This window comes from Vanacampus margaritifer, chromosome 8 (assembly GCF_051991255.1).
Source record: "Vanacampus margaritifer isolate UIUO_Vmar chromosome 8, RoL_Vmar_1.0, whole genome shotgun sequence".
Taxonomy (NCBI): Eukaryota; Metazoa; Chordata; class Actinopteri; order Syngnathiformes; family Syngnathidae; genus Vanacampus; species Vanacampus margaritifer.
In genome coordinates this window covers 5957149-5983277 of record NC_135439.1, presented here as the reverse complement: position 1 = coordinate 5983277, position 26129 = coordinate 5957149, and the positions used below count along the sequence as shown (strand labels likewise).

Below are 26129 nucleotides of genomic sequence, written 5' to 3'. Positions count from 1 at the left end.
ACAAAGCATGTCATTTATATTCATTTGTCTCTGGGTGACGGGGAAATGAAAGAGTGAAGCAGCTGCTGTTGCTGCGTGAAAAAGTTGCTTCCAGACAAAAAGAGCATTTGTTGCGATAAAGGCTACGTTTAGACGCTGGAGTGAAAGCACCCGCCTATACGTGCACATACACACTTCCTGTGTGCGGAACCCGTAATGCCACTCCGATAAATAGTTTTGCGAGGAATCTGGCATCTGGAAAGAGACATTTGTTTACAGGTGGGGAGGGGGGGGGGGGACAAAGGCATTCAAATGGAGCTGAAAACGGCGCATTGAGAGCATAAATAAACGTGTGCAATGAAGATGTGAAGAAAAGCGCTAAAGGCAACGTGCTGCCGCCAAGCAGATCAGGTTCTGACATTTTGACTAATGTGAAATGCTGCCAAGGGACAGTGGGTGGGATGTTGTGACCTTTATCGGCGGGAAGTGATGGAATGACTTAATACGACACAAAACGGTCATCCGGATATACGGCCCGTCTTGCCTTTTTTTAAAACAAGGCGCCGTGACCCGTCGCAGTGGGTGTTGCCGTCTGGGATGGCGTCCCGCGTTTCGGTGCGAGCGTGGCCTCGTGACACATGCGCAGCGGGCGGCCGGGAAAGTGACGCCATTGCAGGTGTCTGGTGACTTCTTCCTTCAAGGTTAAACGAGCGGCGTTAACCTCTCAAGGCTGTGAAGGAGGGCCACTTTTTATACCAGCTCAAAAAATTCTCAGCTCTCCATGTGCCACCATCATATACATCAAAAACGAGAGCGAGGCTTTATTAATAAAAAATTATATTTAATATGACTGTAAGCCATTGTAACAATACGCGATTTGAATGTACTGCAGAGAAGAGCTGAGCAATTAATCAAAATCTAATAAGGATTTTACGTTCATAAAAACATTATCATTGAAAAAATGGCGATCGGTGTGGCGCTTTTGAAAGTTCCCGATGCTGTGAAAGCGCCCTGAATGCACCATGTTGCTTGGGCAACAAGCTTGTCACATGTGATTCTGCCATCCTTGAGCATGCTAATAACATTACATTTAATAACATTTAATAACATCCCAGTTGGAGTTTACTATAAAACTAAACACACACAAAAACAATTACACACATTGTCTATTTAAACAGAAGATATGCTTCTTTTAAAATCACTGCCAGTGCTAATGCTAAAGTTACTGTGAAATCCCATTGACATGCTAACAGTGACTAGCATCGACTTCCGGAGGTGATATTCCTTCAAGTAATGAATATTCACACACAATCGCTTTAGAAACACATACACACAGGTAATATAACAATACCCAAAGGCACATATTCTTGCTAATCTGTGAAAAATGAGTTATTAATATAGCTCAATTACAACTTTCTTCTTCTACTCTTCTTATCTCATTGTAAGTGCAGCGGCACCGCAACTTACTAACTTAATTGGTTCCGTGACCTAGTTTGTAAGTTGAAACATTCTTAAATCGAGGTCACTTTTCCCGTTGAAATTAATGGTAATTCAATTAATCCGTTCCAGTCCCTTAATTACATTTAATGGTATACTGTATATATACTAATGCATGTATAACACTACACTGTCCCTACGAGGCCAAGACGCACACAATGTTCATTGTATTTATTGTTTAAAAAAAAAAAAGAATTACTACTATTTTAATATATTAATATTTTAATTTGTCACTAATTATTTTTTTAGTTCTACTTTCAAGTTATTTTCAAGTATATTTTAAGTTGAATTTTGGTGAAAAAAATGTGAACTGGGTATCAGAGACTGCAGTATGAACGAAGCCTTAGACGGGGGTCCATTCACACAGGTGTGTGTGTATGCATGTGTGTGTGTGTGTGTTGGGGGGTGTTAGAGGGATAATGGTGCTGCAGGTCGTAGCAGATGGCTGCTAATGGGAGTTCATAGATCTGAATGACAGGGGCATGCAAATTGGTCGGGGGCAGGGAATTATAGTGCGATTCAGTCAGCACACTACCTCATTTGATGTACATATGCTCAATAAATGCAGCCGCCGACATGCCTTTAATAGGGATAAGCATATGCTACCTGGTGGCTAACGTAGCAGCCTACATCCGTTTTTCCTTCATCCACCCACTTTCCATAGCACTTGTCCTATTTAGGGTCACGGGTGATCTTGAGCTTGATCAGGTGACTGAAAATCTGTTCCATAATATCCATGTTTTTTTTTTTCTTTCACGCTGGTTGAAATGATGTCCAATGAGGCTCATTTGATATTCTAACAATGTGAATTGCATTTTTTTTAGGGCAGGAACTGGAGAAGGAAAACATCTCAGATTGGACAGGTGTGCCTCATTGTGTGGGCTATAAGTGAACTCACCAAATTCTGGTGATTACTCCAGTGCCAGCGTGACATTTATGGTGATAAATGTCACCAAAATTGCCGAAATCACCGTGAACTTTGGTTTTCGACCTTTCATATTGTTCACGGGGAGAATGGTAATGACTTTGGTGATCGTTAAACGCTTCATCTTGTACGAAAGTATCACTGTCATTTCAATCTGCCACGCCAGCGCCGATACTGTCAACATTTAGTTGATATTAAAGCGCTAACTAATTTGAATGACAAAGGACATCAGATACTGTCCTGGGTGACCTTTTCCGTTGCGCAGATAACAACGCTGAGACATTTGAAACACAGATTTCAATCAATTTCAGCATCAAAATGGACTTTCCAAACAGCGTCAACACAACAATTTTCTTGATATTCTGAGCAACATAACTGGGCCTTTTTGAACCACATTGAGAGTGATGTGATGGTTTTAGTAATCAGGATCACGAGGCGAAGTTTGCTCTTCTATTTATATTGAACTAGAGCTTGTCCTACTTCCCCTCCTCTTCCCTGATGGGACCGCAGAGTTGTAACTGCCTCTGTAAACGGAAAATGGGGAACTAAATGACTTTGCTAGAATCCACTTTTTGAATTAGTTTTTTCTTAACCCTGGAGAACCCACGGGGTCAAATTTGGCCCCTATAAATTCTGCTACTCAAATAACAAAACCCTTTTTTTTTTTTTTTTTTTTTACAAATTTAACTTCAAAAGTCCAGAGTGCCACTTCTGACCCCTGCATGGGGCCATCTAGTGGATGAATATTGCACTTACATGAGCCAGAGTGGTGGTGACAAGATGGCTAAAATGCAACAAATAAAACAAAAAAATTATATTGTTCAATGTAGCTGTGTATTTGATTGATTATTTTCTTAAATTCTAAATAGTTTACTGACTGTTTTTGTTATTCTGATTTTTCGAAATGATACCCCTAAATCCTAAAGGTCAAATTTCGCCCTAATCCTAAATTAGGGAATACATTGAAAAAAACATTGAAAAAACATATTTTGGTGTTCAGTGAACTTATAGCAGTCATTTAATGTATATTTCATAATTTTCCAAAGAAGAAAAGGGTTCTTGGGTTCTCCAGGGTTAACTTTCTGGTTGCGCCACATGTCGTAGCACGCCTTTTGGCACACACTGTGTCTCCGAGTGCATGTGCGTCTTAAGTCCAAACTGGCGATTGGGTTGATTAATTATTCAAAGTAGGTGACCTCGGCGCCGTCGTGCTCAGGCGCACTCATTATGAAGCGCTTGTAATTCATTAAAGTGCCCAGATGAACACGGGCCACAGCGAGGGCTGCTGGCCATTACCGATGGCCCTGCTGCGTCTTCAGGAGCTTGCGGCCCAGTAGGTCAATCAAGTCGGGCTGAAGACAATAAACGACGTCACCGTTCGCACGTACGCGGAAGAAAATCATATGATTGGTTTGTCTGAAAGAAGTATGAAATGTTGAAAACTCACCTATTCGCATTTGTTTCAGAGAGTTCCTAATTTTTTCCAAGGGTAATATTGTAAGCATATTGTAGCAAATAAATATATTTACTGTACAGTCCGTGTGTACAGTGTATTGTGCTATTCATGTGGGATTAGGATCAGCCAATTTTTTTCTGCTTAATTCATATTCCACAAGCACAATCAGATCATCAGAAAAACTAATTTAGACTAGTGGGGGCGCATAGAACATATTGTGAAGACAATTTTTGACTTGAAGTGCCCATTAAGGCGCCCATCCACCAATTCAGCCATACAACCTTCCATATTTTATAACAGCCCCTATTTTTTCTTTAAAATCCTAAACAAAATTTGCACAAAACATGAAAATCCATCCATCCATCTTCCGAACCTCTCATCCTCACTAGGGATAAAATCTGTAAAAAAAAAAATAATAATAAATAAATAAAAATAAAAATAGCCTACAGTTTGTACACTTAAAAGACAAGCTAAATGAGGTACCATTTATTTAGCTTTTTCCATTTAGCACATGTTGCACAAGACTGGAGCGAGGTTGCAGGGTCGTCCCTCCATCAGAGTGAGACACCTCCTTTATTTGTCATTGATTCACGCCGACAGCGGGCACATAATCGCCCGCCGCTGGTGGTGTAATTCATCGTGCGCACACCAGCTGCCGGGCCGAGTGCTGCCGCTGTTGTTGGGGCGCTGACAGGGACGCAGAAATCAAGTGCTTCATGTGATTTAGGACGTTTTTAGGCGCCTTTTTGGAAGGATTCATGAATGGAGCCGCAGGCGGCGCACGGCAACATGCGGCAGCGGCGTCGGCTAACTGACCGGATCAATACAAGACATCTCAGTATCAGTTAGCAGACGTGAAACAAAAGTGAGCAAAGCGGCGGGTCCGGTAGTGACAACAGTTCATCAACGGCGTGATAGAAGCAGCCTGGTTTTTAGGTCCGCTGGCCAATTTCAAAGTGTGTCTGCTAAATGTAGGCGTTTTAAATTAGTCATTTGTGCCCGTTCAATTAAAAGCCAAATGGTGAAGTGTCTCTGAGGAAATCCTGCTGGGATAATGATTCCGCACTGTGAGGACATGCTTATAACGCTAGCTTGACAGGTTTCACTGCGGTTGATTTCTACCTACAGTTTTGTAACTAATACATGAGCTATAAAGTCACCATGTATAGGCGCAGGATCAGGGGCGTATTTAATCATTTGGGGGCTAAAGGAAAACAAAGTCATGGGACCTCCACATCCGTGTGATGATGTATTCAGGTTTCTGCAGGTATCTGCAAATTTAATGTAATGTTTTTTACATTACACACACCCACACATACATATAACTAGTGTTGTTCCAATACCGTTTTTTGGCCCCCGATACCAATTCCGATACCCAGCTTTGCAGTATCGGCCGATGCCGATACCATACCGATACTTAAGTTTTTTTTTTCTCAACATGAAAAAGCTGTCCTGCCATTGGTTCAGAGCATTCAAGGGCCAATAGGATATCTTAGCTCGGCATGCAGTGAACATGTCACCGATACCGATACCACTGTTTTAATGCAGTATCGGGGCCTCTGCCGATACCAGTATCAGTATCGAAACAACACTACATATAACCATATACTCTTTATATAATAGGGCTGTCAGTTGATTATGATTTTTTAATCATAATTAATCTCATGATTTCCATAGTTAATTTGAGATAAATCGCAAATTAATCGCACGTTTTCAAGTGTTTCATATTCTTGTTAATTAACATAAAAGTGCACAAATATGGTTACCATATACAAATGGGCTTGTAGCTTTTAGTTCAATAATACAGTAATTAATAACTAATTTATAGTTAAAAATATAGACTAAACAGGAGTGTGAAACTTGTGTAGAGGGTAATTTTCTACCACTAGATAGCATTAGTGTTTCATGTTGGACATTGGTGACAGAAACGGTACATTTTTCTTTTCAAATTTAGAGCAATTGGTATTTGGAACATGAAGCAACTCATGGACCAACTCAAGGCCATTTTGTTCATTGTGAAAAACAACTAATCACCAGTTCCACAAATGAATCATCTCAACACATTTACTCTATTTGATAAGAAAATGAATCAACATTTAATTACCATTTTGATGGCTTTAATACTAAAGTGAGTATTGTCCACAACGTTGTGATGAAAAGCATCACTCGCATCAATCTCCACTTCATCTCTCCCGCATTCTCCTCGACTGACACTGACAGCAGTCATGCTGATACTGACGAGTGTCTGGTTGCTGTTGTTGGAAACTTTTGAGAGTTCTGATGAAAAATTGTTTGTTTCCCTCTCACCTTCTCTGCTCCACTGGAGGAATTTCATTTTACTCACAACCGTGAAAACATTTTTCTTTTTTTCTACCATATTCTGAATCAAGTCCGTACATGTGCACTGAGAAGATGGAATAGTACTTTGCACGAGAAGATGGGGAGTAGAAGTCATGCCGATCATGATCGAAGAAGCATTTAGATGTGTTTTTAAGCTGAATTAAGACAAAAACAATCGTAATGAAATTAAGAGAACTGCCCCTGGAAATCTCGCCTAATGATAAATCCGCCCCTCCCTCAAATAGCTAAGACTGTGCAATCACATCAAAATGAGGACGTTTGGTTCTCAAAATTAACCTGACAATCTGAACCTTTTTTTTTTAACTTGTGAGCACCCAAATATTAGAGGTCTGGCATTGGCAAATTCACCTATTCTTCTCCTATTCTAGATCTTTTGGAACCTAACAGTCATTATTATTATTGCTGCAAAACTTATTCTCTGTTTCTCAAAATGTTCAGTGGCATCAGACCTATCCATACATATATAGTATTTATTCATTTGTTTTTGATGCCCTATATGTACAATAAAAGCAATATTGTCCTAAGAGCAACTAAGAGAACTAACTATCATCTGTATGCATATAAAAAACACAAAAAACATGAAACATTATTATTTATAATGGGGGGTCAATGGGCCAAAACTTGGACATTTTTACTCAAGTTTACTATAAAAAATTGTTTCCCACATACAATAATATTTTTTTATTTTGGACGGTGCTATTTTGAACTTCAACATGTTTTGGACAATTGGATGCAATTTCAGCTCACTCAATGATTTTTCATATACTTTATATTTGACATTAATATTAATAAAAAGCAAAAATTGCACTCTTTCCTCATGAGGGTTTTAAGATACCTAGAAGCTGTTGTAAAAATCCATCACGTCTGCTTATTGTTTTATTAACTGAATAGATGCAAGTGTTCTCACCTGTGCCGAGTGTGCACTGTGTTCAGAAAGACACGTCCCAGAGTCAGCGTCTTTGTGAATTATTAACAGATGTAATGTGATGACAGTTGACTGTGAACGGGCCCATCCCTCCCCATCCCTGACCCGGCTGCGTCATCTCGGTTACCATGGTCAGGAGGAGATGCAGGCCCGTGCCATTTGATTTATTAATTATGTCAAGCACACTTTGGTCGTCCCCGTGCGGTGTCCACGCCGAGCTTCCCCGCAATCTTTCACAATTACTATCAGCGTCACCATTAAGTCAAAAGAGCATCGCTGTCATCTCTGAAAGACAAGCGGTCCCAAACAAAGCTGAATCAATTATTATGCGCATCCCCGCTTGAGCTATTCTTACACATGGGAAATAACAAAGGTGAGATCATGAAAATAAGAAGTGTGGATGTGGTTTTGCGTTTTGTAATGTCACTGCCTTACAAAATATGAAAAAATTGTTTTTGTTGTTGTTGGTTTAAAACATTACCCAGGTGGCCTAATTTGTCTGTGACATAGTTCTATCAAAATACTCCAAGGATCAAGTTATTTTTGCCTTGTTGAACTAAGCCTGTTTTGACTGGGAGGTCCAACACGGAGTACAACCATTGTAACCATAACTGGGGGCGGAACAAGGGAGTTACCGCCTGCCTGCCAGTGTGAGGGGAAAAAAATAACCAAGCACTTGTGCTGCATTCGACGAAGTTTGGTTCTCAAAGGGCTTCACATGCCCACAACTGACAAATATTAACAACATCCCCTGATCGAATAACAAGATGGCAAGGAGAAAAAAAACAAAAAAAACATCAGGGGAAAAAAGAAACATTGAGAAGAGACCTCAAGGGACTTTTCTGACAAGGAAGTATGCACGGGAACGCCGCTTTCAACTCCGAAATCTCAGTTGCAAAGTTGGTAGGAAAAAAAAAGAACCCAACTTTGCCCATCGGTTTAAATCTGACGTCACTCAACAATGGCAAGCCGCGATTATAAACATATTTATCGCTTTATTTATTATAACATTGATTTACTTATTTGAAAAAAGTAACTTTACGTAAGCAACCTAATGTGATTTCGACTGACTGTTAACCAGAACATCAATTTATCGGAATCAGCCATCTTTGTTGTTTGCATTCGCTTTGAGGTCGGAACTGGGAAATATCCGACTTCCTACTTTCCTCGAATACAGCATTCTCTTAAGGCAGTGGTGTCCAAACTCGGTCCTCGAGGGCCGGTAGTCCTGCAGGTTTTTGAGGTTTCCCTGCTCCAACGCACCTGTTCCAATCAACAAGGTCGTTATCATGCTTATGCAGAGCTTGCTGATGAGCTTCAGCTGTGTTGGAGGAGAGAAATATCCAAAACCTGCGGGACTACCGGCCCCCGAGGACCGAGTTTGGACACCACTGTCTTAAGGCAACACTATATTTGTAAACAAACAAATCAGGAGTCAATTCCCTTAAAATGACCAATCAAAGTGCTTTGGTGCCAACCCTACAAGTCATTTTAGCACTATTGCTATGAAATCATGTGTCATTATCAAGCATTATAGTAATTGACTTGTTTCTTCTACATTCTGCCACGGTGACAGCATTCACTCAGCGCACACTCCCAGGAAACTGCAATTTCCTTCTGCCATTGTTGATGTGAAATCAACTCGTAGATGCCTGCTGTTGGCTTGCAACTCTCGAAGGGTACCAGGAAAACTGCTGGACTGTAGAAATGCTCTTCAGCTCCATGAAAAATAGAGCGGGTGGAACGACACGTGTCAGTTGCAAGATATTAGCAGCGCTTGTGTACTCCGGAGAGAGGATCAAAGGGCAAACGTAAAGCCACTCAAGTCTATCCATGCACTTCAGAAAGTAGGCCCATTCTGCACTGGTACCTAAACTGTACACTGAGTTCCAATATGGAGCCATCCCCCACCAAACAGGTATTCTTACGAGGAGCACGATACCTATTTATGTGGGTCAATCTTGTTTTTCCCAGGAACGCTTCCATCAACTATTGCTAAGATGACTTCCGTGATTGCAGGCTTTACCACTACTTTTAATCTGCTTGCCAACCCTGGCAGTCTACTGAAACTCTTGGAAATTTCCTCAAAGAAAATTCAAAGAGCGCCAAGACAGTTCAGCTTACCTCACCTCTATTGTTTGACCCGTACCCGTACCCGCACGTATCCATCAGGCTACGAGCAGCAGCCCGCAGGCAGCCGCCCTTCAGCCTCCGAGAGCTATTGGGATAGTATTGAAATATATGTAAATGGAATTTACAGACCTTATTCCCCTCTCTATTCCGCCAGTCTTCTCTTTGAAATCTCAAGTGAAGAGATTTGACAACGGCGCTTTTTTTCCCCAAAGCCAACGGACACGTAACAACACTCGAGTATGTTTGCTCGCGGCGGGAAAATCCCAGCAGGGGCCCTTGACTGACAGCTCCGATTCATTTTGGGCTGTGAGTGACGCCGGACGAGATGCGACGCCATCTGCTTCCGAGCGACCCGGCCGAACCGCGAAGGATCACAGGTAGAGGTGAGGGACCCCCCGGATCAGTCATCCTAAGTCGCGTAGCGTCGTGCGCAGACATGACAGGCTACACGGGCGGCCTTCAAAGAACTGTCAGCGAAACACTCTGGTATCGCTCTCAGGTGTGCTCTGATCTCGCACTACACACACCGCGGTGTACACACACGCGCAAAAATACGGCACATGCCCTCTGTTGATACTACGCAGGGTTCACACGCCGATGTTCAAATTCAAGCGCTTTCAAGATCAATTTCCAAACAAACTCGTTGGGTAGCTGTGGGTTTTGAGCAATTGGGTGAGAATCGTTTTGACCCGGCAGATTGGGGTGACGACTGAATTTTGGGTGGGCTCAAGAGCTGAAGCTGGTCCATCAATTGGGGCAGTTTTGTGTACTCAAGTTAAACTCAATATTCGTGGAAAATGTTATGAGCAAATTGTAAATACTGCCAATCTTCATCCAAGTTACTTGCTGTGACAACCTCTTCTTCCATCCATCCATTTTCTTAACCGCTTAGTCCGCACAAGGGTCGCGGGGGGGAGGGTTGGCTATCCCAGCTGGCTTCAGGCAGTAGGCAGGGTACACCCAAGCAAACAACCATCCACACTCACAATCACACCTATGGACAATTTGGAGTGCTCAATTTACCTGCATGTCTTTGGAATGTGGGAGGAAACCGGAGTACCCGCAGAAAACCCACGCGAGCACGGGGGAGAACATGCAAACTCCACCCAGGAAGGTCGAAGCCCGGACTCGATCTCACGTCCTCTGCACTGGGAGGCGGACGTGCTAACCAGTCAGCCACCGTGCCGCCACAACCCTTTCTTATCAAATTAAATTGGTATAGTGAATTTTTGAATGCACCCATATACAGGGATGTGATTTGACCAAAGTGAAATTATCTGAAAATTTAGCCGGGGGTCTGGGGGCCGCTGGCACCCAGCTAGGTCCAGCTCATGGGTTTTCCGTGTTTTTAAGTACTTTCAATGCACTCACATGACAAAGAAATAGACAAAACAACAGCATAAATTTTCAATGTATATTGAACTATCCCATATAAAATGGCAGTTTTAGTCAACTCAAAATCAGTCACATTCAAAAACATTGGACTGTCTTTGCTTTTAAAAACTAAGTTAGAGTTCAAATTTCATGAACAAATAATTGTATCATGACCAAATGAAAAGTAACTCATATTAGAGCATACCACAAATGTCTTTGTTATAGCAGAAGATGTTATCTGTCGGAGTCATGTGCATACACAATGAACTACTAAAAAAAAAAAAAAAAAATTTTTTTTTGGGGGGAGATAAAAAAAAAGCGGAATTCCGCGAATTAGCGGAAAAATCACATCCCTGCATATACAAACCCCCTTGTCCTCATCCTTATCGGATATGTGTCGCTTAAATTTTGCGGTACATGGAAACAGGTTTTGATTGATTATTATTTTTAAATCAGATAGTGCATATGCATTACATCTGAATCGTGCACTTAGAAGTGACTTGAATCTGAACGTTCCACACATTTGTAAGAAATCATTTTTTCCAAACTCATGGCTGGATGAATATCCATGCAGGGAGTTGTTGTAGCAACTGAATGTGTCAAAAAGAAACGCGTGAACATCCTATTTTCCATTTATATTCAACAAAGCCATTACGACCCCATTTTTCTTTGCCCACTTTCGCCTTTCTGCAATTTTTCCTTTCCGCTTTGCTCTTTTTACCAAAAACTTTTTACCGCCTCACTTTTGCCTCAGCACTCTCCTTCCCTTCCCTGCTCATTTTTAAATCTATGAATTTCTGAACATCATTTCCTGATTTTTCCACGCCGCAGGGAGACATTCTCATTCCAGACCGTCTAGTTTTTTTTTTCTGCTTTTACCACTCTTCACCTCATTTCCTCTCTCCCACCATCCTCAGTGAGTCTGGCGGACATGTCGAAGTTGGTGTGGAAGTGATGGGTTTTGGTGTGGTACAGTTTGTGTGTGTGTGTGTGTGTGTCAGGTAAGAGGAAAAGTGCCAAAACCAATGTTATTCCAAATCCAATCATGGCCATTGGAGATGTACTGCGACGCCTTGTTCCCTTTAAGGATCCCAACTGTGGAATTAATCACGCCCCTGAGAGACGTCTGCTCCTCGGGATGAATGTGCTTCATCCCCCCCAAACACCACGTGCTTTTGCCAGATACACACTTTCATCCTTTTTGTATTTTATTTGAAAAGACCAAACTCAGAAATGTCAACGCTTTTCACTCTCAAGTGACCATATCAGGGTCACAATGAATGGCTGCGAAAAAGTCCTCCGTTCTCAAAACTCCTGTTACATTTGCTTATTGGGAGCAGTAGTAATGTTTCTGGGTCAATTTGACCCAGGGCATATTTAATTATATTTTATAGTATTAGTTTTATAAAAAAAGTTTTTTTTTGGGGGGGGGGGGGGCAACATTAATGCACTACCATTCACAAATCATGTTTCAAGGAGGATAAAGTCTCATGTTTACACTTTTTAATGTAAAAATACTACATGTGAAATTGGTCATTCTGTTTTTGTTTTTTTTTATCACAATGAAAAAAAGAACTACAATATTAATGTAATATATTCTTGAAAAAAAAAAGTCATACTACAAGAAAAAAGTTTGATATATTTGAGGGGGGAAAAAAATCAGATTTAATTTGGAGTGTTATGATCAAAGAGTCATACAATTTCAAGAAAAAAAAATATATATTTTTTTTTTAGATTAAAGTTGTCCAAAGTCATAATATTTCAAGAGTAGTAGACTTTTGGTGAGAGAAGTACTTGACTAGTTAACAATTTTCTTCACTCCACATCCATCCATTTTCTATACTGCTACTCATTAGGTATACGTTGAAAATTATCCCGGGTGATTTTCGCTGGAGTGGTCGCTAATCAATCACAGGGTGCATCGATCCATCCATTTTCAATACCGTTTGGTGTGAGAAGTGGGGGACGACCCCGGGCTGGTCAACAGCCAATCACAGGGAACGCACAGACAAATCATGCACACTCAGATTCTCACCTATGGATAATTTAGACTCTTGAATGAACCAAACGTGCTTGTTGATAGGAAGGTGAAATTATTTTCTATGGGAAAAATCAATTTGTGCTGCGTTTATTTTCACGTCATTGTTTTTGAGATGTCTGCATGCATTGCAAAGTGTTTGAAGCATTTATTGGCTTACCTCCAGGGCTTTCCTCTTACTATTTAGCAGCCTGGCGATGTCCCGTGCCACTCTCTCCACCAGGTCCTTGGGGTTGTTCCTCTTGATTTCAAACTGGCTCCTCTTCTCATTGTAAATCTGCACGTGCGCACACACAAAAAGGGAGAAGCGCAACTCAGATTACACAGCGCACCTTGGTTTGTTTTAAGGGGATAAATAATTTAATCGCTGGGGAGCAGCGTGCTTGCTCTGGAGTGAGCACACACGATGGTAAACATGATCCGACGAGCGGGCAAGCAGTCTGCCATCGCTCCCGTAAGCCTCAGCGCAGTAGCATAAGTAAACACAGCGAGGTCCTTAATGGCACAACACTTAGCGGGGCCAGCTGCGGATTGGAACAAATTAAATAAAGAATAATTCCTTTACCTTACTCACTCTCCAAAGAGTCAACCCTCATTATTCACTGGAGATACACTACGTTTCAGACCAATCCGCAATGATGATAATCCTTAACTCATTCACTCCCAGCCATTTTCACTGAAGCAACCCCCCCTTTGCTCCCGGCTGTTTTATTGGATTTTGACTGATTTTGCAAGCCACACAATATTGTGTTCTAATGCTATAAAGACACAGAACCTACCAAAAGAAAGATTAGAGTCTCTTCTTTCGTGTTTCTATGAAATCTGTTTTGGTTTTGCAGCAATTAGCATTAGAACATAGCTAAGGTTTATCATTTTTCACAAATCTGTTTAAAACTGTGGGGCAAGGAGGTTTTTGCAACATGGCCCTGGTTGATCTCTTATTCTCTGCTGCCACCTGCTGGCCGTTTTGTAATAACTACCATTGCTTCAAGCATTCACTTCAGTTCAGCGGCTGCATCAAAGCCTTCTGTATGCTCTATCGTAAAAAACAACAACATATAAAAAGGTCTTTGGGAGCATGGTAATATTTAAAATAGAATGGATTTATACGTTTTTGGGAGCAAATTAGCTCATTTAGAAAGTAGGGCCGGTTGATATTAGCCATTTTAAAACCGGGGAAAAAAAATCAGCTGATTTTTTGGCAGATTTTTGCCATTTATTTATTTTTGTTACACATGAACACATTAAAACATAAAACAAAGATAATGCCATTCAGACATCCAGATTACTCAAATGGATAATCAGTAGAAAAACAGATTTGAAAAAAAATATTCTATAGCTGAAGCCCTAGCCAGCAGAAAATCCTCTTGCCCAAAAAATGCCCAAAAAGACGTACTGAACCGCTTTTGTGACAATCCTGTTTCTCCTGGAGTTGCAAACGTAAGCAAGCCTTCAAAAAATATTCCATATGTCAAACTGACGTGCTGATGTGCAGCAAAAGGGAAAATAAAGGCATCCATTGGCTCTCTTTTGAGCGAGCAGAAAGCCGGGCAGGCGGCCATTGGCCCAGTGAACTGACACATCTGCTCCCAGAGGTTCGGACCGCGCCAGCCGAGCACTCTGATGAGATTTGCCTGGCTTTGGTCTTATTCTGGCCAAGCCCTGAGGGATCACAGATTGTGTTTACCTTCCAGCAAGAGGTTAAAAGGGGTTTCTTCTTACTATTGCGACTTTCGCATGAGGTACATACAATCCATAAATCAACACATCATTTCAAGTTCTTTTCCCAAAGCGGAACAAGAAGAGCAAACTTTTGTCCGCACCAGCGAAGAATGATGTGAAATGCTTGCCTCTATTTCAAATTTGTTTCCGAATCAATATTCATTCATTGATGTGTTCCGCCTCACTTTGGAAGATTCACTAAAGCAAGCAAGCACCCAGGTGAGGGACGAAATTAAACATGTCACTATAAATTAGGAGTATCCTTGTATTATTATCGCACTAAATGTCATAAGCAATTTTCAACATCGAACAATTTGAACCTTGCAATAAATAATCAGCTGGTGTAAGCAGAAAAACCTCCGCTATAATGCAAAAAAAAAAAAAAAAAGACGAGATGTACCGATTTTTAACATCTTTATCAGTTTTAAAATATGAGAGATCCCTCGCGACAAGGGGAAAAAATGTCAGGGGTGTGCTTACTGGTCTAATAGTGTTTGGTGTACTCGAGATGACCAGCGAAGGTTTGAGATGACATCTAAATTACTTTATTTTTTTATTTTTTATTATAGAAAAACAGATAAAAATGAAGCCCGATATTACACTGTGCAATGTTGTAACAAGTACACTTTCTCTTAAAATGCTACTTTTCAAACAGATACAAAACACTTAATCGTTCATAACAAATTCAAAAACTTTTGACTTTAAATTAGCATAGAATGCTAAAGCACATGCACGCATTTGTTTAGGCCAAGGGTGTAAATTAGGGCTGTACAATGATTCAAAATGTAATCGTGATTTAGATGTTGGCTTTTCATGATCATAAAAACATCCTAATACAGACGCTCCCCTACTTACGAACATTCGAGTTACGAACAACGGTACATACGAACATTTCTGTGCGTACAGTATGTCGAAAAATGTTCGGAAAGAAATGCTGTAAGTTCGATTTTGTATTGCGCGTAGTGCTTCTTTCCGCCGCTAATACCGACGATTGGCGCTGTGAGAGCTCATTGGAGGCTGAGCAACGTGGCGAGGAGGAGGAGGAAGAAAACGCCGGTCCCCATGAAGCAGGAAATAACTTTTGAAGCCGATTCCAGCGACGACGAAGAATCTCTCATGATATAAAATCCTCCTCTTCCTCCTCCTCCATCATCTCCTTAAGCATCGAGTACATCTTCCAAAAGTAAGTTAAACTTCATTTTATTAATCTTATTACGTACATGTACATACTGTGTGTGTGTGTCTCGCTCTCTCTCTCTAACATACGTAGTACAGTACAGTACTGTACGTATTCTCTCCATTTTATTAATTTTTTTTCAATACAAACCAATGCAGGTTACTTGTACAAGCCTTAAACATACTTACAGTATATAAACCTTCAATATACTTATATAGGCTTTAAACATAAATTATAATACAAAATATAGCACTGAAGCAACTTACGAACAAATTCACCTTTCGAACGATCGTCCGGAACGTAACTCGTTCGTAAGGTGGGGAGCGTCTGTAGAAGGAAAATGATTGTGCCGAACGGCGCGGCGTCTGTAGCAATTGTGTGATGAATGATAATTTTGCACTTTCTGAGCATACTCAAAGCTGTTAACTGTAAACTAAACTCACAACATAATATTACACATATGATATATTTAAATACAGGACATGCTTCATTTTAGAAAGATCACCAGTGCTAATGTTAGCAATCACTGTAAAATCTCAGTTGAGAGGCTAATAGAAAATTAGCATCGACTTCCGGGATTGATATTCCTTCAATTAATGAATATTCACACACAAACATGCAGGCATATACATATTCTTTCTAATCAGCAAAAACTATTTAATAATATTAATCACAATTTTGATTTCATTCAAAATAATCTTGACTGTGACATTTCTTCTAAAATCATCCAGCCGCCCTATTATGAGTCCAGAAACATATTGGATCCTGGGTTCCATTTGCTCATGAATATCAGTGATGACAGGTCCGTATTCTATACGAGCTGCCTCTGTTTGATCAAGCGTGACACAAGCGTAATGGATCGGCCGGCACAGTTTTCCACAAGTGCTGTAGCCCATGTTTATTTTTGTATCGCTTGCCGCCACATTAACGGAAAAGCAATGGCTTTCACCGCCATTTTGTACACTGCCCAAGGAAAAAACTGGTGTTTTAATAATAGATGCCTAAAATCCCACTAGTCAGTCACCTAAGCAGGTCATTTAATGAATGTATCTGATAATTATGTGTACACAGCTGGAACATGAACTACTGTTGAAAGTTGATTTTAATTGAATGTACGCGCCACTACCTGCAATATTGGTAGTCATGAACAGTCCTTCAAACAGCATTGTAAGAACAATGTCTGGTCGGTGCTGGATTTCACTTTCCTTTCTTTGGTCCTTCCTCGGGTCTCCTGACGGCCTCACGACTCTGGCTGGAAGTGTTCGGTTTAGGTGAACGGTATGGGATTTTTTAATAGGTTTTAGGTGAACTAATGAATACACACACACACGCACTCGCACGCACATACAAAAAAATTAATTAAAAAAAATAAATAAAAAAGAGAGCAATGATGATGACATGTCAAATCGGTAAAATTACTGAATGAACAATACTGAGCTTTCCAGAAAAAAAAAAAAGCATTGTAAGAACAATATATAGTTATTGGTACCACAATTACAGCGCTACGGAGTAAAGGTTGCCTCACCATGCAAAATATATCATTTATATCCAATTGAAAGTTAACTTTATATAGGACAGCTCTATTTGTTTAGTAACAAAAGCTGCCTGCCGAATTGAGTGAATATGCGATCCATGCTATTACTGTCTTTATGGGTGTTTGCTTTTTTTTTTTACACTCTGGGCTGCCACTTCGGAGAGTAAGCAGCGACCAGTCACCTCATCGCAAACCCCTAGCTCCGCCCCCCTCTCGTCACTCACTGTACTGTGTTCTATAATTCTTGATCCTTGGAGAAAATTTTGACAAAAGCATACCACAGACATATTATTAAGACATCTGGGAACTGTCGTTTTAATTCATACACAAAAGCATTTTCCTCTTAAAAAAAAACAAAACACGCAAATAAACAACATAACATGACTGTCATGTGTTGTCCATTAAAACCGCAAAGAGGTTCATTTATTCTTGGATTAAAACGTCCATTAGTGCTAATCAGTCATGCAGTTGGCTTGAGGCTGCGAAGCCTGGGCAGCATTCTGTGCCGGCCTGTCATTCTCCGAGGGAGCGACGAGAGGCGGCGCGGCAGACCGCCGCTGACGGCCAATCAAACCTTCTGCTGCTGACGCTTTACGCAGGATATGACACCGGCGACTGCCAATTGCCACCAATATGCTTTGCTTGGCACGGAGGACGCGAGTGGATGAAACTCGCACATTGACGTGCTCCGGGTACAGCTTGCGCACATCACACACATTCTGTCATGCTCGTCATTAAGCCATGATGACGGGTTCCAGTGTGCCAAAAACTCAAGAGTGCCACTGTAGACGCACAGATGGGAAGACAGAGGGCGACGGCATGCCAGAAAATAACACTGTTAAAAAAAATGGCCATCCACGAGCATGATGTCCGTCTTTGTACTCTGATAGGGATGTGTATAATCTAATCAACATCACAGTGTTGTACAGTGTAATTTTCAAATTGCAAAGGATTACATTTTGAGGAGAAAAAAGCCTCTGCTTCATTTTGGTCAATTGGGTTTATTTAAAAATACATATGTATATTTAATTTATTTTATTTACATTCTGGTGGCTAAATAAGTTCAAGAAGTGCAATATTTGTTTGGAGTAACTAATCTAATGTGTTACTTTTTCCACACAAGTAATCAGACTACAGTTACTCCTCATACATGACTAAATGTTACTTTATCTATATTTACTTCAACATGCAAGTAAGAGAAGAATTTGAGCAAAAGTGCCACCTTTCACCTCCACAGATATTTGCAGTTGACCGCCTGTGGGATGCAGAATTGACAGGACTTAAATAAACGACACATACTTCACAGCCACGGTGCCCACCTCATACTCAAAACGAATAGTTAACGAATGATAATAATCATTATCATCATCTACACGGAAGAAAAAAATGGATCACGGGGCATTATGCTTTCAAAGTCACACTAGATTGTGTGACTGCAGTTATTGTTGGCAATATAAAAAAAAGCTCATAATACTATATATATCAATCCATGCCACTACAACAGTATGGTCATGGAGATGTGGTGCTTTAAATATCGTAGCAGGACGACGACGATATCGTGCTAATTTTGATATCATGATATCCTTTACATCTGTTACATCCTTACTACATATTAAGTTTTGCCATTACAACATTAACAGTTGAATTTTCTTTTTTTTAAAGACTGCTTTTTAGAAATGCTCAATTTTATTAAAAAATGTTTTTTAAGTGAAGTCTAGAAGGAGAATTTTTTTATATATATATTTTTTTATATATATATTTTTAATTAAAAACAAGTAAAGTAGCAATTTAAAGACAAATTTTGTTCTTAAATGACATGGCAAGTTGTTGGTATGTACTGAATGTAACTATCAAAGTCACTTGTAATCTTATTTAGTTACTTTTTCAAAGCAAGTAATCAGTAAAGTAACTAAGTTACGTTTTCACGGTAACTGTGCACAACAGTGAACATGAAAAGTTGAAGTGATACAGCCATATAGTGTATTTGAATTATTGTTGTAATCTGATTTACGACTTAGTGACTCATGTTTGCTTCACGCTTGTTTAGTAGATTGATGTGACGTTGTAATGAACTCTTAAAAGACTGCCAGTAGAAGTGTTTATATCTGCTCAGCAATCAACTGCCGAACATTCGAGGGTGAGAGTTTCCAACTCACCAGCAACCTTACATGTAGACAACTGCTAAAAAAAAAATAATATAAAAAGGAAAAATCATGGCCAGATATAGTAATGAGTCTGTACCACCGACAGTAACTGAAATATGAAGCTTATAGTCGTAGCTAATTAGTATTACATCGCAGCAAGCGTACGTTGTCGTCTGCCGCCTTTCGTTAGCTACACATGCTAACACAGTTGCATTCCTTGTAGAATTAAGCCTCCCTGACAGCTTGTGTACATGTTTTCCCACCGCTGACACTCATCATCAGTCTGTTTTTCTCCCTCTGCTGTCTCATTAAGGCATCCAACTCGTCCCCAAAACATGACATCAACTGTAGCCGTCAATGTCTGCGCTTCCTGCTAAATTTGTCTGGCCTACTGCAGGCATCGGAATCTTATTCAACGGCGCGAAGCTTCTGGTGAGTTGTGTCTCATCAAGCTCCCCGCGGAGGGGCTGCCGCCGCCGCCGCTCTCGGGGGCCGGAGGTAGCTCGGCCCGCTTAGCCGAGCCCACTAATATTCCTTAATGATGCGGCATCTGTCTCTGTCAAGCGGCCGGACGCGGGGCCTATTGTGGCTGACTTCACGGGAGATAAGCAGTCCTCCCTCCTGCGTGCGTGCGGCAGGACTAACACATCAACACAAGCAGCTTTACCAGTAAAATGTAGCAATTAGGTTGCTTTTTAGTTTTAATGCTTTCTGTTGCAGGTATTATATTTGAATACATTACATTTTTTCCTGAGAGTGTTAAAGGGGAAGTCAACCCAAAAACCTTTCCTTTCAATATATGTTCTATTGAGCTAATCTCTTATATTTAATTAATTCTACTTAACATTTAATTTATATCTATTACCTCATTCACTGCCATTGACGGCGACAGACGTCAAAAATTCATTTTAACTATTTCTATTAGTTTAACATTCTTTCTACTTTTGTTAACAAGAGTAGGAAAACCTAGATTTTCTTTATTGTACATATAGAACAGATGTAAAATTTGTGATTAATTGTGAGTTAACTAGTGAAGTCAATTAATTACGATTAAAAAAATTTAATCACCTGACGCCCCGAATTTTTAATAATCTTTAAGTCGCGTCAAGCGATTTAATGTTTTAATTATAATTAATTGCATGACTTCAATGGTTAACTCACGATCAATCACACATTTTAGATCTGTTCTAATAGTACAAAAAAAAAAATCTAGGTTTTCATGCTCTTGTTAACAAATGTGCAGAAAAAAAATAAAACTAATAAAAATAGTTAAAATGAATTTTTTACGTCTATAGCCGCCAATGGCAGTAAATGAATTAAGATTGTGTTTGTGGGGTATAAATTAAGAAGGAAAACCGACCTATTTTTATCGATCTCAGCGGGCAGCCATTTTGACACTTGCTGTCGACTTAAATTGACATCACAGTTGTCAATCAGCTTGCAAACGTCACATGACCAAAGTTAAAAACAAACAAACCGGTAAGCATTTACATGAGCAACTATGATGTCATTTTCAGTCAAACAGAAATGAAGTGGCAAAATGGCTGCCCCCTTACATTTGCAACCCATCACAGCATATATCGTGTGTCTGTTTGAATAATGTTTTTATATTTCATCTTAAGTCAAGTGCTTGGATTGCACCTAAATGAAATGAATTAATGAGCTACCATTCAACAGGTTTCCCCTCTAATAATATTGTGATTGCAAAGAACTACATATAAATGTACGCATTGACCCGACACCCGAGCACAACATTCTCCCACGCCGCCTCCCTCTATAAGGAGCCACTGTGGTGTTGCATTTTTTTTTTTCTAAAGACATGTTCAAATTCGCCATATGATCGCAATAAGATTTAATAATAAAAAAAGATTTAAGATTTAATTAAAAAAAAAAGAGGAAACAGTGTTTTTGATTGGGGCAACTTTGGGTGTATTCTCTAGAAGGAGTTTGTACGAGCCTTAAAATTGATCCAAAATGGCTCCTTCAAACCTCTTTTTCCAGACCCCCAAAATACACCTATTTTCAACAGGATGCACACACTAGCGAAAAATCCCCCCCCCCCCCCCCCCCCCGTACCCCAAAAACACGTAAATAAAGAGTAAAAAGAAGAAGTCATGTTTGTAAGATGGGCCCAGGGGGGAAACACGAGGTTTTATCAGCCAGCTCGCCGCATCCAGGCAAACGTCACAGAAAACAAAGGCTGGCCAACATGTTTACATACACCCCATTCGGAGAGTTGGAGATAAGAGGAGGGTGACATTGAACGGGGGGGGGGGGGGGGTGAGGTGGGCGGTGACATTATCAGAGGGATTGTCAACCAGTGATCCAAACAGGTGGGAACAAAGACACACACGGTCACACGCTTGCGCGGTCAAACCCCAAAAAGCCAATAAAGATGACCTCATCTCAATGACATACATGCGAGTCATTGTGGAATAGTTGCAGGTTTTTGCTTTTGGGTGCGAAGTGGCTCTACAGCTCGGTAAAAATGGTTTCAAAACATTTCCGCAACTACTTTTGTGCCCAAAAGAAACTACTGTAGCTTTAGATGAAATAGCATGCCAAGAAAGACGTTCATTGATGTTAATTATGCAGACAAGAAAGGAAATAACGTTCGCCTCATGGCATTTTTAACTTACTGTTGCAAGATAAATAAAAAAAATACAAATAAAAAATACAATGTGCTTGCCAAATACAATTTTTTCTTGTTTTCCAAGAACATTCCAATGTGACTTAGCAACTCTGTTACAATGTTAACGAAAGTTGAAGACTCTCAAAATTGCCATGAATCCATTTGGCTCAAAGTGAGAAAAATGTATTTAGCCAAAGCTACAAGTGTTGCAAACGTTAATCCTGTCCTATTAAAAGAATTAATTGGCTTAACTTGAAGATGTTCAACAATAAATGACACATCACACAACAAGGTTGTTAATTATTAAATCAGTTTGTCATATTTATCAAAAACATCAGGATTATAATCATTTGGGATTTTTCCCACTGCAGTTCATTTTCATATCATTTCGATTTTTACTTTTAATTAGTGTTTAAATTCTGTTAGTTTTAAGTAGCAGGTTTTCTAGTGTTTATTATTTTTATTTGATTAAAAATGCGGTATTTGCTACTTTTACTTTTCTTAAAAGCATTTTTGCTTTCATTTGATTCAATTAGAATTTTTTTTTCCAGTTATAGTCTTGTTTTGGTAGTTTTAGTTAACCTTGCAACCCTACTACATGACCAAAAATGTACATTTATTTATTTATTTTAGTGACTTAAAGTGATGAAAAAGACCATGATTAATTGGTTGAGAATTGGTTAGTCGTGTGGAGTTATTTATTCACGTCTTACAGTATACTTCCTCTAATGCCCTCGCATTTGGGAAAGAAGAGCCACATTGGCACAACCTCCTTCGCACATCCATCTTTTTACAATCGTTTATTTAAACTCAGACTTGACGCTTTGCATGCTACCCTACCAGGCCCCGCCTCTCAAAGGCACATAGCTAATGCACGCATTTTCTGTCCATTTTATGCTTGCTATATTTACAACGTGTTTAAAAAAAAGTGCGTATTAATAAAGAACACAGCAAGTGTGAGATTTCCTCCTGTAGCATCTGGTTGTGGAACGTAACAACCCGAGATGAATGGGTGATCACTGTACAGTGTAAACGGAAAAAAAATTAGCCGTGTCCACGCCAGTGATTCATCAGCACCTTGTGGCCCCATCAGACGACGATTCACAGCATAAATGACTTGCAGGAGGGGAGAAGGATGAGAGGAAAATGTGGGCCAACCTCCCCCGTGCTCCTCTCCTCCCTTCCATCCTCCGTCATGGTATTTGTCTTTTGGACGGAGATAAAGTGCAGGCTTTTTATTAACTTGCTGATGGTAGAGAATTGCTTTTCCCCGTCCGTGAGGATTTCTCACATAAACAGCGGCAAAAGAATAACCCGCCCTATAATTCTTCTGGCCGCCATTTGTCTTACTTCCTCCGCATTCCACGGCCAGTACCTCACATTGATGTATATTAACTCATTCACTGCTATTGACGGCTATAGACGTAAAAAAAAATCTTTTGAACTATTTCTATTAGTTTAACATTTTTTTCTCACTTTTGTTAAAAAGAGTATTAAAACCTAGAATTTTTATTTATTTATTGTACATTTACAACAGAAATAAAATTTGTGATTAATCGTGAGTTAACTATTGAAGTTAATTACCATCGAAAATTTAAATCTCCTGACACAATTTCAAAAAAAAAGAAAAAAAAAGAAATCATTATTAAAAATTAGGGACCGTCAGGCGATATATTTTTTTAATCGTAATTAATCACATGACTTCACTAGTTCACTCACTACTAATCACAAATTTTATATCTGTTCTAAATGTACAATAAAAACAATTCTAGGTTTTCATGCTCTTGTTAACAAAAGTGTAAACAACGTTCAAATAATAGAAATACTTCAAATGAATTTTTGACGTCTATAGCCGTCATTGGCAGCGAATGAGTTAAATATACCACCATCATTTCCTGCCTTCCCATTGTACTCCCTCAAAGTAGCGACATTAAAAGGAGAAGAAAAAAGGACAAATTAAGTGATGCGTTAGAAGTTGTGTGCAGGATTTCACGCTTCCGCGCACTAAAGGACTTCAAACATGCGAAACGCCGCACATTATATTTTGCTACATTCATGACAGTGTGTTTGCACGGTTGTGTGTGTGTTCTTTTGAGTGGGCTGTGTGGAGGTCTTCCTGCTGAGGAGACAGAGCCTTGAGGGGGTTGTCTCGCTATAGCGTCTCCTCCTCTCCTAATTACGCACCACTTCCATGCCACTGATGAAGCCTGGCAGCCTGGCACCTGTCCATCACTCCAACTTGCCCAATTGCACTCCTAGTCTGTGTTTATGTTGAATTAACAATTCACACAAGCCAACCCAGTGAATGGACCAAGTCCTGACGATAATTAACCGCCTAATAATTTCCAATATCAATAGTCTGAATGCATAATAAATCGTTTATGACCAAGGTTATTATATTTCACACACAAAAATGAAATCACTAAAACTACAATGGGGGGGGGGGGGGATCATGAACTAAATAAGTGTGTTAGAAAAAATATATAAAAATACTATTTAAAATGTATTTCGTTTTAGTCTGTGTCAATTAATTTCATATATGACTTTTTGGGGTTAATTTTTAATTGATTAAATTAAAGATTGTTAATTCATTTCTGTATTAGTGTATGGTGATATGGAGAAAGGTCAACCAGTTTGGGAATTGTAATTTACTTTATTGCACAATAATTGTGACTTATCTTTATTTGGCTACTACTGCATATATATATATATATATATATATATATATATATATATATATATATATATATATATATATATATAAAAACTAAAGCTATGCTAAAACTAATACAAATTAAAATAAAATGAAGCATTTTCCAAAAAATAAAAACTGACAAAGCTACTAAAAAATAAAAGTAGAGGTGCAACAGTTAATCAGCTAAATATTCAATTACTTGTTAATTATTTTCATACTTCTATATCATAAATTCTTAGAATTTCAGCTTCTGGACAGTAAATATTTTAGGGTTAGGGTTAGGGTTTATGTGTTGTCACGTGTCACCAATAGGAAGTGAATAGAGGAGGTGTGGCCTAAAGTGGATGTACTCATTTTGAAGGACAGGTCTGGCAGCCAATGGGGATAGCCATTTGAAACACGGTGTTGCGTTAAAAAAAAAAAAAAAGTGTTTGCATTGGTTGTTTGGCTCCATCTTTTTAATAAAGATAAAGATTATTATCAATAACAAGTAATTGAATATGCAGTTGAACTCTTAAAACGGTGTTCAAAGTCAAATTCATCAAGTGGAGATACCGGACTTTTATCTGACAGAGACGATGCATACATTTTTGGAAATCTCCGTCTGGAGACTCTGTATCTAACCTGCGTGACTGTCGCCTTGGCAGCCATTTTGTCCAAGGCCCTCTTATCTCAGGCTCACCGCGGGCAAAACAGAGCAAAGCGGCGAGGAATCCAGAGGCAATTTAAAGGCGCAGGCTGTTACATTTCAAACCTGCGCCAACTCCACAGTTTTGTGTTGCACAGCTGAATTTGGACTCGGGATTCTGCTGCCCCTCTTGGACATGACAAATCTTGACCCTGTAGGTTTTTTCTTTCTGCTCGTGCCTGCTAAGCCTGATAGAGAGCAGCTCTGTGTTGAGTCATTACACCGAGAGCGCAGCCTAATTACACACAGACGGCCCCCGAAAGGCAAAAAGACGATCGGCAAACTTGGATGACATCACACCATAATCTTACTGAACCTCAGTTCAATTACTATTTAAGATATTCTACACATTTAGCTTTTTCTTTGGCTTTTTAAGAAGACGCTGCCGTCTTAGATGACAGTTCAGTGAACATCAAATGATGCCATCCAGAATCTTTGGATGATGTCACTTAAGACGTACGTCATGAGCCCTCAGTTTAGTGAAAGTCAAAGGACTAATTAACTTTTTCTTTGGCTTTTTTTTTGGTCAGCGTAAATAATAAAATTGATTTCTGTCATTTTGAATGATGTCACGCAAGGCGTTCGTCAAGAGACCTGTGTTCAGCCGTCATCAAAGGAATGATTTTCTCTGTTTTGCTTTTCCTTTGGCTTTTTAAAAACAAAATGATAAACACAGCTGACCTCACATGACCCGAGTCCGTTTTGCAAGCTACAAAAAAACATTTCTGTGACTTGCCATGCACGCTCCTTCATATGGTTGGGAGGGACTGACCTCTATCATGCTATCATACGGCGGTGCAACAAAGATCCTCGCAGAATGACGTTGACACACCAGACCTCTCCACATCC

General features: G+C 39.7%; 1 protein-coding gene across 5 annotated transcripts in view; it reads right to left on the bottom strand.

Moving 5' to 3' along the window:
- cacna2d2a (calcium channel, voltage-dependent, alpha 2/delta subunit 2a) overlaps positions 1-26129 on the bottom strand; it is a 204682-nt gene that overhangs the window by 105231 nt on the left and 73322 nt on the right. For all 5 annotated transcript variants that reach the window (XM_077574047.1, XM_077574051.1, XM_077574046.1 and 2 more), the window contains one exon: positions 12849-12965. In XM_077574047.1, the coding sequence (XP_077430173.1) occupies positions 12849-12965 (117 nt within the window). The remainder of the gene's footprint in view (positions 1-12848; positions 12966-26129) is intronic.